This window comes from Epinephelus lanceolatus, chromosome 22 (genome assembly GCF_041903045.1).
Source record: "Epinephelus lanceolatus isolate andai-2023 chromosome 22, ASM4190304v1, whole genome shotgun sequence".
NCBI lineage: Eukaryota > Metazoa > Chordata > Actinopteri > Perciformes > Serranidae > Epinephelus > Epinephelus lanceolatus.
The window spans coordinates 22,901,346-22,915,717 of record NC_135755.1 but is presented as its reverse complement, the minus strand read 5'-3'; the positions used below and the strand labels follow the sequence as shown (position 1 = coordinate 22,915,717).

At 37.8% G+C, this 14,372-nt stretch overlaps 1 protein-coding gene across 3 annotated transcripts in view; it reads left to right on the top strand.

The window, feature by feature from the left end:
* Window positions 1-13,094, top strand: part of LOC117246311 (phospholipid-transporting ATPase ABCA1) — a 215,661-nt gene extending 202,567 nt beyond the window's left edge. For all 3 annotated transcript variants that reach the window (XM_078164219.1, XM_033610171.2, XM_078164218.1), the window contains one exon: window positions 7,516-13,094. In XM_078164219.1, coding sequence (XP_078020345.1) covers window positions 7,516-7,644 — 129 coding nt within the window. In that variant the 3' untranslated portion in view covers window positions 7,645-13,094. The remainder of the gene's footprint in view (window positions 1-7,515) is intronic.
* The last annotated feature ends 1,278 nt before the right edge of the window (window positions 13,095-14,372 follow it).

Sequence of the window (14,372 nt, the reverse complement as noted above, 5' to 3'; positions counted from 1 at the left end):
AAAAGAAACCCAAAAGAGATATGCATAAGTGGCTGAAAGAAAGTTGTGGCACTGCTGTAGTTAAATCAAATTATGTGATATGAAGAATGATAAGCATTTCATTTTCAACATGATCCTCCTGTGGATCACCTTTCATTCAAGAGAAAACCATCTTTTGCAGCATTATTTAGTAAAATATGCCCTTTAGGGGGCAATTAGTCTACCACTAAGACAGGGAAGGGATTTATCAGGAGCTAAACGCTTCAACTTAATGTGGCTTACAGTCAGATTTGTTTCTTTGTAATGATTTTTAGCATAACCTTGTTTCTATTTAACAGATCATTGGTCTTCAGTCACACTACTACCTCCAAATCTTGCGTAATTTCTGTTTAAACTTTTTGTCAACTTGCCCCACATTCTGCACTGGTCAATATTTACCAGATAAGAGGCAGTAAATAAATCATACTTGGACCAGGAGGTCACAGTATTAAAACACAGGGGGGAGGACTGGAGAACCTGTGGAGGCCCAGACTGTCACCTTTCAGCTGGTGATTTATAGAAAGGAGTCTTGACCTATAGTATAACACCAGACTTGCACTACAATTAATATTGATCCACACACACAGCCTGGAGCTCAGGCGTTAACACTGATGGCCAGGACAGTCCAGAGCAGATGGAGCATTTGAAAGGAAAATGTGACTTTCTAAACTGTCTTTTAGACGCAGATTGTGTGGTAGGAATGTGAAGTATTTGAAACTTTAAGTGTGGGCAATGGTCCGCGTTCAACCTTGCCCACTACTGCACCACTGAAGCAGATGACCTTTTGGTTACTTATCTGGTCTTAATTATCATTTACACTTCCCTGTATTCTTGTGTTTAAGTCAAATGTTCTTTAATGTTGTATACGTTTTAGTTTTAGTACACACAATATGATGAAAAGAATCAAGTCACACTTATATCCTTCTCAGAGTGAACGTAACACAAATCCTTCATGTCTATTAGTGTATTAAATAATTCTCAGCTTTCCTGGCCAGTGAACAGTCCTATTTGAATTGCTTCCCCTCCTTAGAAACCAACATGCCCTCACACAATGTGACTATTGTACAGGCAATTTATAGTCCATCCAATTACCTCTTAATTATAGTAAAATTACACACAGCCCTAATAAAGATGCCTCAATAATACATTTTTCCAGAATAAAATGAATTATAAAAATATCAATTATGGGTAAATGATGATGTGTAATGAAGCTTACGAGCTGCTGTGAATGTCTATTGATGCTTTTATTATTTATGAAAGCATTTGTGGTACGCATCAGCTGCAGCTTTATTTATTGTTTGATTTATTTTTAAAGAAATGGGTGAATTATTTATTTTACTGTGAAACAATACTTCAGCTGCACCAGTCGAGATTTTTATATGAGCAATGGGCCGAATAACTTTGGTAAATATGGGAAGAGATGTTTGTAGTAACAGTCTTATGAGAATTATGACTTGAGTCTGCAGTTCTTTGCAGCTGAGCATTTTAGCGTCTTTCAGCAAATTGTTTTGGGTTCACTTCTCTGTTTTGGTGCACTCTCAGTGCTTAAAAGTCACATATTTTCCTCAGGAGTTTATGGAGACTAAAACAGTCTGTGAAGAATCAAAGTGAATCTTGGTCAACTGTTTCCTAACCTAACCCATTCAGAACCCAAAGACAAAAAAATATTGTAATGTTGGATTTCTACTCTAAATGCACTCATAATTAATTAGCAACCAAATTTGTTGAAAATAACAATAAGTGGATAGACCTTTTTCAACAAAAAACAGGGGATTATTTCTTTTTCAAAAATGGTTACCTCATACAGATGAATAAAGTCATGCTTTAAAACACATCCTGTATATTTTTTGTATTGTATTCATTATCACAACTTAAAATATCCCTAATTTTTGATGCATATCCAGAAAATAGTATGTTGAAAACCTCCTTAATGTTCTGTGTGCATAGTTAATAGAAAGCATTATCAGCTGATTGTTTCATTAGAAAATCAAATCAGAACAGTATTTCCCTATTCAAACTGTATTTCCCCTGTTCATTTTCCAATGACACTCAGAGCCCTTGTCCATTTAAATGGACAGATATTTAAAAAAAATAAAAAAATCCTGAGTGAAAGTTATAAATCTTTCATATTATTTTTTTGACATGTATAAGTAATATAAAATCCCATGTTTACTTAAAACACAGTTTAAACAAATATTATATACTTTAAAAATATGATTAATAGACTGATACGTGTCTTGTACTCCTTCATTGCCTCACGGTCGGCCATGCTTGTTAAAAATGGGGCGTTGCTCTACTGCAGTCCACCTTAGATGATGTGGGACACTATGATTGGCTTATAGACATACCATCAATTATGTCTGTGCACTTCAGTCAGATGACAGTAATCATAGATGTAGACATCCTAGAAAAGTTATGTCCATTAGAATGGGTGGGGGATCTGAACAGGATGTGTGCCCTTTCAAATGTTTAAGGTGATGATATGTCAAAGTTGTATTTACAGCTGGTTGCACTGCCCTTAAATGACCTAAAAAGCAATTACTGTAGGTTTAAATTGCCCATAACTTTCCTCAGAATAAATTCAGGATCCTATATTTCTGGAAACCACAGATATGCTGCCTTTGTACTTTTCATATATAGCGGATATGTTGAAACCTTTTCAATTTGAAGTTGTGACATGGCTGTGGTTAATGTGGTTATGTTTAAGCACAAACATCACTCGGTTATGGTGAGGAAAATACCATGTCTAGGCTCATAATTCACAGTTTGGTTGCCACAGACATGGCATGTTGTCAAAAATACCTGCTTTTGTTGTGTGTTGGTCTGCTGCCTGGCAACTGTCTTGCCTTTGTCTCACGCCTTTCACCATCCCTTCCTTCCTCATTTGAAAAACTCAGCTCATGTACATGTAACCTTAACCATGTCACATTGAAATGTTGAAACGATGCGTATAATTTTCAGAAGAATTCTTCTTTCTATGTTACCATTTTGTTCTGTTTAACCTTTATTTACATTTCTGTGTCGCTTCCAAAGGCCATATCTTGCTTGAACCATGTTACACTGCCCCGACAATCTCAGGTGGTAATGTTCCGTTTCGTCCGTATCCATAAACTTTCAGAAAACTAAAGAAATATGCAAGAAAAAATCGCAGAGTACAAACAGAAAGCTCTGTCTGTCTCTGTATCAGATCTAAAATTAAGTATAAATGAGCCCTTAGATTAACATACTCATGGAAGATCTTTCACTGCTCAGGAACATTTCAGTGTCGGCGTGGTACCATGGTAGAGCATGACCATGTGGATGACATGTACGTAAAAATAGCCGTTTTATATTCTGCAAGGACTCCTTTGATATACAGGAGAGGTTAATTGGGTGATTCACGTCCTTCTCCTCCTCTGTTCTGCCTCAACGGGCATCAAATAAACACCCAAATGTACCCTCTGCAATGTAATTAATGCCTGTATCCATCTGTTATTAAGAAAATGCCACTCAACTGCACTGGTGCATGACGTCCAGGTCATGAATGGATGGTTGGCTAAATACAGAAAGTGTACATCATGAGGAAAGTCACATCACAAAACAGAGCATGAATGTACCATGGTCTTCTCAGTCAGAAATGTCAACTGCACCACTGAAGCACTTTTTTTTAAACCATACTTTATTCGTACAGAAAGTTAAATACAAATAGTACTTATAAATTCTGTTGCAAAACTATACAGCCTTGACGATGAATATGAAATGCTGTGCATGCCTCAGCACATCAAGCCAATATCAGCCAGTGGCAGGGTCAGAGGCCGAGAGAGATGGGCGGAGGCTGTATTTGTTGCTACTGTCATTCTTATCCTCTTACTCATTCTCCCCTGATAAGATGCCTTGACAACTGTGACCTTGATACACACTGCTGATGGTCTGACATCACACACACAGAAGCATACTTTAGCCTCAGGCGTTCACAGGCGTAGCTTGCTCCTCACTTACAAGGTAGTCTGCTGTTTTACTTATTCTACATCCAGCTAGCCACCAGCTCCATGAGCTTTGAGGTCAGGAAGCTTTACATATGTAGGTAATAAATTCCAATAAAATGATTAAAAGTCTTATTGTCTGAAGAAAACTGTTTTCTAATGCTTTGGAAGTACAGTAGATGAAGTGGCAAAAGCCAATTTTACCTCAGAGTGAACAAAGGACGATAATCCGCTCTTGTAGAATTACACATTGTAACTGGAAGCATAACAATTTGAATTCATGAAATCCCTAGTTTAAACAATCCGACTTATTAGTTTAAACTGGGTCAGAGTAGTTAAAGAAAAGAATTCGCCTCAGCTCATTACGATCCCCAAGCTGCCCTTGAGCAAGGCACTTAACTCCCAACTGCCTCAGTTGTTTAGCAGCTCACAGGCCAACAAATACAGCACGGCTGTGTTTGTGCTGGGTCGCTTCCAAGAGTGACTTTGGAGCAGTGTTTTCCAGGAAATGAATATTTGTGCTCAGTAAGATTATCCTGAGTAAAGAACAAAGAGAAAAGATAAATTTAGGAATTTTCAGCTGTAATAATACTTTAAGTTTTCTAAAGAGACTACAACAATAATGTGAAGGTGGTGAGCAGGACTTTATGTCTGAGGATCAGTAACATAGTAACACTAAGACACATGAACTCAAGTCCTTTTCAATCAATCAATCAATTTTATTTATAAAGCTCAATATCACAAATCACAATTTGCCTCACAGGGCTTTACAGCATACGACATCCCTCTGTCCTTATGACCCTCGCAGCGGATAAGGAAAAACTTTTGTAAGATTACATGATAGTTATTAATAGCTGTGGACAATATTTCTTCAGTCTGATTAAAATCATTCTGATCAGAGATTCCAGCTGAACTGTTTGTGTGTTTACATGCCCTCAAGCAAGTAATGAGCATACAACTTTACTGACTTGCACAAAGTGCTTCTGCCCGCTGTGAAGCATCTACTCTGCCACATTTAATAACAGATGATTTAACGAAAAAAGGATTTTTTTCCAACTTGACAGAGAAAATTCAATCAAAGTATAGAAGAAGTGGTTCCACCTGTGTACAATTAGTAGTGAAGAAAGTGTTATCCAGTATTTTCTGTAGCTACAAATACATCACATTCAGACTATCAGTAGACGCTACAATTTACTCATGTTCCCTAAATGTCTCGTATGAAAGCCACTTACTGGTTGTGATAGACAAGTGTTATGCCCAGTAACTCCAAAATTAAGCAAAAAAAAAAAAAAAAAAAAAAATTGCGTTCGTTAAAATGCCAAACTGTTTTCAAGATTTCAGTTGTATTATGTTATTATACCATGGTCTGGGTGAATACTCACTTCTGATTGGCTGCAGGGTGTCCATTAATTAAATCTCAGTATTAATTTGGGGACAATGACTTGGCTCAATAGCAAGCTAGTCTTGTTGTTAAACACACTGTCAAATTATATTTACTGTTCATCAGCTGTACGTAATGTTATTGACTTTGAATCATGCTAGCTTAACGTTAGCTTTCTGTCTTATAGCTGAACCAAAGGATTCTTTGAGCTGAGCAGACTAGAAATATCTCCTGTTTAAGGTTTGTCCCATTGACTGAAGCAGTGAACATCATTTCAACTGCACAGGAACTTTATGTGATGATTTTTCCAGGTATTAGTCAAACCCTCAGGTGATTTGATAACAAAACACATGAAAATATAAATTATCGATCTTGATGTTTTTAGTAAGGGATCTTGGTATAATGGCTGTCGTGGCAACCTGGACTCACTTCCAACTCATCAAATACCAATGCTTGGTCAGTGGCCCTCGGCTTCAGACACCAAAGCACCAATGCACCTTTAGTGGTGGCATGATATGCAACAAGCAGCAGGATTTTTTAACGCTTTGAGCAACTGCCATTGTAAAAAGAGCAAGAAAGTCTGCATAGCATGGGCAGGAGGGGCAGTGGATGGGTCAAACAAACTTAGAACTTTCACCCAGGAGCCAGCAGTTTTCTGTTTGAAACCAGAAATTAATCAATTGACTTTAATAACAAGGTAGTGTGCTAGTATGTGTAGCATACAATGCTAGTGAGGCATCACGCTAGTATCAAATGTACTTATTTTAAACCAAACCCTGATCTTTTTTGTAAACCCAACCATGTGCTTTTTTTTTGCCTAAACCTATGGAAATAAATCAAAAAAAGTTTTTTTATCAACGTGGTAGGTTTATTTTAAAAAGAGACCGTATGCATTTAACAAGTGGAAACTATACATTTCCTGTGAAAATGGAAGTGTACGCTGTCCCTCAGCATCCAAAACTGTTGTGAAAGGGTACCAAGCATGTCATATTTTGATGTATAGGGCCACTTAACAATCGTTGGTGTTTGACGATATGGAAGTAAGAATGTGTTGGACTAGAGGCAACCGTTGCTCCATTAATTCCTGATAATGGACACCCTGTCGAGCATTATGACTTACTGTACATATAGTCAATTACAAAAGCAACAGATATCCCTCCTGCCCACATTTATGCTACCACAGCTAAAAAATATTGCACAGCAGTGACAATATAAATACACCAGAGTGATTGGCAAACCTTTCCCTTTGTTCAAAAAACTGGCTTTATTAATTTTAGATTTCTCTTTATCAGCGACATTAAATTGTAAAGCTACATCTTATATACATTGCCTAATTAAAAAACAGAAGTAATAGGATAGATCTTTATTACACTGTCTTCGTTATCCCAGCTTCTCTCAATCAAAACCCTGAAAGGGCACTATTGTTCATTTCTGTCCATTGATGCTCTATCACATGTATTTACTCTCTATCCCATTTAATTTATTGGTGATGTAACTATGAAAAAGGATTTAATTCACCGGGAGTCTGAGTAGTTTCTGATGGAATTGGTCTGGCTAATTTTTTTTTTTTTTCATCCATTGAGATTTTAAATACAATCTAGTAATTCACGTATCTTTTTATATCCACACAGCCACTGAAAATCTTAGAATGAAAAGCAATGCTCTTATCGTTTTATGTGACCCTCTTTGTTGCTTTCTCCTGCAGAGTAAAAATCACTGTGTGGCTTTATCACAACAGACAGCTAATGCTAAGAGAATAAAAAGCCTGGACTACAGCGATGTTTACAGCACAATGAAATACACACAGCTTTTTATGAACGCCATAGGATTGATTTCTTCTGACATTAAATGGGCATCACAGAGAGAAGAATGATTGTTTTATTCTCTTTCTCAGCTGGTCAAAGATGTCAAACTGACATTCACTGTGTGAGCCTAGACGCTTACTTGATGCTTCATAGCCCTTGTCTGGCAACTCATTCACATGCGCCCCATTGTCTGTACCGCTATTTCTGTTTGTTTTAGAGGCAGAGGGTGGGAGGAGAGCAAAAATGAGACTGGTAGAGAAATGTCCACAGGCCCTTCACAACTGTGTGTATAAGTTTTTTTTGTCTTGCATTTGTTTTTAAGTATCTTCCTTTCCTTTTTAAATTCCAGGTCTTTGTGAACTTTGCAAAGCACCAGCATGGAGAGGAGGACTCTAAGGCCTATGACAACGCTGTGGACACCTCAGATGAGCTGCCTTTGGAGTCTGTCGAGACTTCCCAAGAATCTGAGAAGGTGTAACGCCAAGGCACATTGCGCTTACAGTGGGCCAACAATATACCTTAAACAAGTTTGAACTAATGTGATGTGCACTAGCAGAACGAGGATGATCACGACTAGGGGTGGGAATCTTTGGGCACCTCACGATTCGATTACGATTCAGGGGCTACGATTCGATGATAAATGATGCATCTTTAATTTATGTATATTGATGCACTTTTTCACAACACACATTTCTTTTTGTCTCACTGAATAAGCATTCAACACTTGCAATTTTTAAAAACTGTGCATTTGTAATACGAAAGAGTTGAATTCATTTCCATTATATTTTATTAAACATATAAATGGAAATGCTTGCAAACTGGAAAGTTACAACTTCGTTGTACGGAACCAAAGGTAACAACAGGTATCTTAAATCACAAGATAAAATGCGCAGTTACAGTAACAAATGATTCAGTGGCGACAGACGTCCACGCATCACATGTAACTGCGTTCCTACCTGCCTGCCTTCAACAGTGAGGCCATGACTTCTGTTTTGGTTTGATGGTAGAGTGTCGGTGAAATAGCGTCGGGATGGGATGGTGTATCTGGGCTCCAGTGTATGCAGCAGTGCTCGAAATCCCTGATTTTCCATGACAGAATAAGGACGCAAATCCTTGGCAATAAATGCCGCGATGGCCTTCGTAATTCGCTTTGCCTTTTCAGATGAGGGTGGCAGCTTTCTAATTGCTTCCTCGATTGTTCTTTGGTCGGTAGCGTCACTAGTTGCCGCAGCAACAACGGCCTGCCGTCTCCCTGACTCCTCCGTCAGGTGGAATCGAGTTACATGGCTTCTCATGTTTGTTGTGTTGCCAAAGTATTTTATTTTAGCAGGACACAGCTTACATATAACGTGGCTCTTGTCCAGTTCGCTTCCGCCGTCAGCGTTGTAGAAGCTGAAGTATTTCCACACATCTGCTTTTAAATTAGAAGAAGCTGTTCAGCTCTCACGGCGAGGTGGGTAGCGGTCAGCCATGTTTGTTTTCCTCTGTGCGCGTGTCAGCGTGTCTGCTCCAGGTGCGCATCCCAAAGTGTCCCGGAGATGACACGTACCGCGCTTCTTAGTTCCGCATTATTTAGAACCTTCTGTATTACTCTAATTAACAGATTTAAATAATCGAAATTTGGACGTTTGTGAATTGATTCAGATTCGTCCACGTCCGAATCACAATTCATCTAAGAATCGGAAATTTCCCCCACCCCTAATCACGACCTTATTCAGTCCCCAAGTGCAACAATGCCTGGTATTGGTTAGCAATAACATGTAGTTGTCCGTGTCGTCTTCCATAATAATTCCTACTCAAGCTCAGGGGGAAACTTTGGATTTTCAACCTGCTCTGTGTCATTGCAGTGTGTGCAGCAGGGTTTGTACAAGGTGATTGAGGTGCTTGAAGTACTTGAATACTCAGAAATTTAGAAAGTTCTGCAATACCTTGAAAATCTGAAATGTTTTTACTTGGACCTTGGAAGAAGTACTTGAATAAAATTGAGAACAGCATGATTAATTATTTAAAAAAAAAATGTTACAGGACAGTATTTCAAACTATGAACCTGAGGACAGCCGTGCTTGCAATTATTTTTCCAATGCTGTATACGCTCGAAGGGCCATCGAGTTTTTCTACCTACAGGTTGGCAGAAAACAGCTTTTTTGTACTTTGCCAATCACATGCTTGAATTATAATAACCAGTTAATTGATATTACATTAATTTTAGGCCCTGGTAGCATGTCTGTTTTTTCCATTAATGACTTTGTACAATCCTCTTGCAACAGATAGTTGTGGAGAAAGCAATTTCGTCCTTGAAAATAGAAATGAGCATGAACCCTAGTGTGCAGACGAACAGTGTTTGTTTCTGCGTGCAGAGCTGCGATGACAGAGTTGGTTGAAAATAAAAAAAGTTTCTTTAAACCATAACATGATTAATCTAAATCTGAAGTTACAGTGAGTGTTCACTGACAAAATCTTTCCAGTTTATTAAGTTGTAACTGTTCGTAATCAAATCCTAAAATATGTATTTTTCTAAAACATATAAGAATATTTCAACTTGTCCCCAGTAGAATTAAAAGCCCGTTTCCAAAAGGGAGAGAAAAATCAAACTAGCTATTTGCCGTGTACAACCATGTGGTTGAAATACTGAATTCTGCTGACCTGAACATAGTGTAGGAGAGTGTATGGAATCATGCTCTGAAAGCATCACACATAGCACAGCATTTAGGATACCTCAGGACTGCGCTTCACATTATATTTGAGATCTGTTTACATTTGCTGCTGTTTATAACAATGCTATCTTGCACTGTAAAACTACATTATATAAAAGAGAGGAGCCTGCAGTGATGTGTTCAGGTGAGTGTGATCAGGTCAGATATAGTGCTCACATGTGTTGATATTTATAGACATATCAATGAATATCAACAAGCAACGAATGTAAGAATTAAACCACAGTTCATTCCTACCTCACATTGTGATTTACTGACAGGCACTTTACTGATTGCCGCAGATAAGAAATGAATAATAACAACTCTGTCAGATGTGTTGGCTTTGAATGTCTGAACGAGCCTCCAATCAGCTGTAGATGGTGTTTAATTAAAAGACAGGGAGGTTACAGCAGTGGGACAATGCAGAGTCACTCACAGTCATCCAGCTGTCAGACATGTCTGCAAGAAAGACGACAACTCCCATGTGTGCATCAGCCACAGCTTACCGACAACCACTATTCAGAGTCTGTGTGAATGTAACTGGACACATATCAGAAACACTTCTCAAGAATATCTAATGGATGTATGAGCAACAGCAGATTTATATTTTATGGGATTTTTAATACATTGCCTTGTGAAATCTATTTTATTTATCACTTCTTCTTTGCAGAATCTAAATAAACTATCACTGAGTTGTTTTTTTTGTCATAGGGTATGCTGGTATTGGCACTGGTGTGTTAATCTACAATCACCAGAGACTCGCGTCGGTATCACAGAATAACACACTCCCTATCATGCAGACAACTCTGCAGTTACAGTGAGTACAATCTGCCTTTTAAAGTGGAAACTGACAACTTTTTACCCACCCACCCCATCCCCCATTACCAGCGTTTCATAGTGGTATTGTTGTTGGTGTTGCTGTCACGAAGACATTTGTTTTCCGTTTTCCTCAGAGCCTTTTTTTTGCAGTTACTTTGCTTGTTCCACCATGCAACATTTCTGCTACTGAGGATAGTTACTGCGATGAACTTGCTCTTTGTTAACTGGGAATAGCTATCGATAGCAACGTGGGCAAACAAAAGGGCTATCCTCTTCCTGTTTTGGTTGTGCGATGGTTGACGCTGGGGTGTCTGCTAGTCCTTAAAAAGTTTTCAAATGTCTTAAATTTGACTTATAAATATGAGGCCTTAAAAGTAATTTAATTGTCTTAAATTTGAATTTGTGATGTTCTGATGATCTTATGTTCCAGATCTTTTAAAACCTCCCGCTGAACCTAATATTGTCCCCATTCTTACCTTTTGGCAAAATGTAGATTATCCTAACTCACTCTAGTAACCATATACCTACATAAAAACCTGTCTATGCACAGGGCAATATATATACTACTCACCTTTATAGTTACAGGCAATGTTTCAATAAGAAAATAATGATTTGTTTTTCAATCTTTTATCTTCAAAAGTTTGTAAAAAGCATTCAATTTAAGTGTCTGCTAACAGTAAACACCCTGTGACGAACTTTGTGCCATTAATCAAGCCTTTATTTACCCGACAGATCACACCTGGTTGCAGATAGAAGTGCACAATGAAAGTTAGGCTTATAGGGAACCAATCTTAATGCCGATGATGCCATTAATCTATAGCCATTACACTGTGCAATCAACATTACTGCATCATAAGTTAAAGCCAAAAACTTGTCTGTTTCCACTTTAAACACCCAGGTTTGGAAGCCCTTTGACAATCATAGCAGCTTGCCCTTTTGATAAGATGTGTTCACTATGTTATACTGTATTGTGCGAGTATGAAGACCATTTTATTGTAAATGATTTTGACGATTAATGTGCTAAGCTCTTCTCTTTAAGTTACTGTTGCTATGGCTATCAAGTTTACCATCTATATGCAGTTTACAATGATAGCGTTGGCAAATTAACCACTCAGAGATCAAAACTGTTTTTAAACTGTAACATGGCTTTTTTTGTATTTTACTTTTTAATTGAATAACACAAAATAGCTCTTTTATGTACAGATATTGGTTTGCAAAGTCTAGAAAAGAAAATCAAAGGCCCTGTCTGCACCTTTACAGATACTTTTAAAAACAGATATTCTACATGTGGCCTCTTTTTCATACACAAACAGAGTTTTAGGTCACTAAGATGGAAATTTTTTTAAATGCCTTCTAATGTGCAGATATTTCACAACTGTGGTTACTGTCTATCTGTGTGGACATGTAAAACGGAGCCTTTGGGAAACAATTACGTAATCCCCTCAATTTGCATGTGCCCATTGTTGCTTTTTATTTAATTTTTACATTTTGCAAGAAACAACACTTGCGGACTTCTGGTTTGGTAATGTTTTTTTAGCACTGCTTCATCTAATGGCGAGTATTGCCATCTGCTGCGCCCAACTATTTTGCTCCATCTCAACCTTGCAGTTTAAAGTCCGACAGAAACAATGCTTTTGGATCAGGCCTGGTTGAAGCAGCAGATGGTGGGACACTTTCTCGAGTGGTATTGTTGTCGATGAGGAGAGGAAGGAAAACTTGTGCGTGTCCAGAGCTTCACTTGCGTGTTTGAGTGAGAGACTTCATCCTTATATCAAATGGGAATCAATGGTGATTCAGTCCTCAGTAGATGACGTGAGCCTATAGAATTTACCACCTTTGTGACAAGGGGAGACCACTGAAGAAACCTAACTGCATGGTTTTTGCGTTCTATTGTGGATGGAGATATTTTGTAAAATGAATGTAATGTGGACAGAATCATTTTTTAAAACTGAGTGGAAAAATATCTGCTTTAAAAACCATCTGTAAACATGTAGTCAAGGCCTTAAACTGGAAACTGATCTGTTTGTCTCAGACAAAATACGACTCAGGAATGTTAAATGTGCAATTATGACTCTGGGGTATCTATGTGTGACTGGGAAGAGTTATCCATAGCTTCTTTTTTATTCCGTTCAACATTCTCTTCTGTACTGTACAACACTGAGAGATTTTAAGTATCCCAATGATTAAAACTCTGAAAGCTCTTTTCTTATGCAGCTTACTTTACATGGCACTTACTTCAGAATGTAAATACTTTTTCACTCACAGGCCCTCTGGTTTACTTTGAGAGCTTGACATAATTTGTATGCTGCGCCAAGTCCTCACATGACTATCATGCCCGTTGCAACGAATAATGAATCCTCTTTGTACTGAGTATTGCTTCATGCCAAGACAAGTGATTAAACATTTGCACAAATGGTAATGTGACTCAGACTGTAATGTTTGCACATTGCTGTATTTATCCACTGAATCATTGGATCCCAGTTTGAAAGTTTTCTTTAGATCAACTTTCTACATGCTGTTTTATCGTCATGTCCTTTTCACTCTGTCATGTCTCTCAATTTGAGTGTGGCTTTCAGTTGCAGGCTCACATTTGTTGAGTCTCTCCTACATCCATCCTTTAACTGAGACCGTGGGATGCCAGAATGCCGACTGCACCGGAGTGGGTGAGGCATTTTATTTCACATTTAGTGGAGTGGAAGAGACATTTTGTCTGCCAGATGCCTGAGAATGAATTCATTTTCTTGTCAAACTACCACACAGACACTTTTAGTGTGTTTCTTTTTATTTATTTTTCCCCTTTCCCAGCAAATTCAAAGCTAGCACGCCTTAAGGTTAAACCAATTGTTTTCTCAATTTCATTTCAATATCACAGAATATGTAGCTCTTGTTTTGGTTCAGCCAGCCCTCCAATAATTCATTAAAACGTCTCATTTTGATGTAAGTCTTAAAACATTTCCAATACCAATTTCCTGTTTTTTCCCCTCTGGATAAGACAGTAGAACCTCAGCTGATCTATTTAAGTGTCTGCTCTACTTTTCAGTCTAAATTATAGAGATGCATGTATATGGATTTTCTCTTTCCTTTCTCAGCTGCAGATTTTATTTGTTTGTCTTTGCTTGTGAGTGGACGTCAAATGAGGATGAGGATAGCTGCATTCCTCTTTAAGTTTCAGCCTTTCAGTGTTCACTGATCATCTTCTTGGCCTGCAGAAACATCTGGGGAAAAAACAGTCCACCATGACTTGCTGCATTAGTTTGATTTGTTTGTATCGGTAAGTATGTGTGTGTCATGCCGGTGTTTTAATATTGTTGGTCTTAGTTGTATCATGATGTGCAAGATGTACTACACTTCAATCTGAATGGAAAATAGGAGTGTTATATTAATAGTGTGATATAAATACTCACAGTATCACAGGCAACAGGCTTTATATACAATATAATTATACGTAACATGCAGTATAATGAATTCCACTTGTGCCCAAAGACTATATTTCGAATGATAAGGAAAAATGCCAATACATTTGTTCTGGTTGGTCTTAAGTCTTGAAATCTAGTGCAAACATAGTTCAGGCAAGTATCTGATAATCCAAACATGAATTTTTTAAGATCATATGAAAAATCACACTTTTATCTATCGTCAAAATCAGGATTTTTTTTTTTTTTTTTTGTTGAAAAATAAGGAAAAACCCCATGTGTTT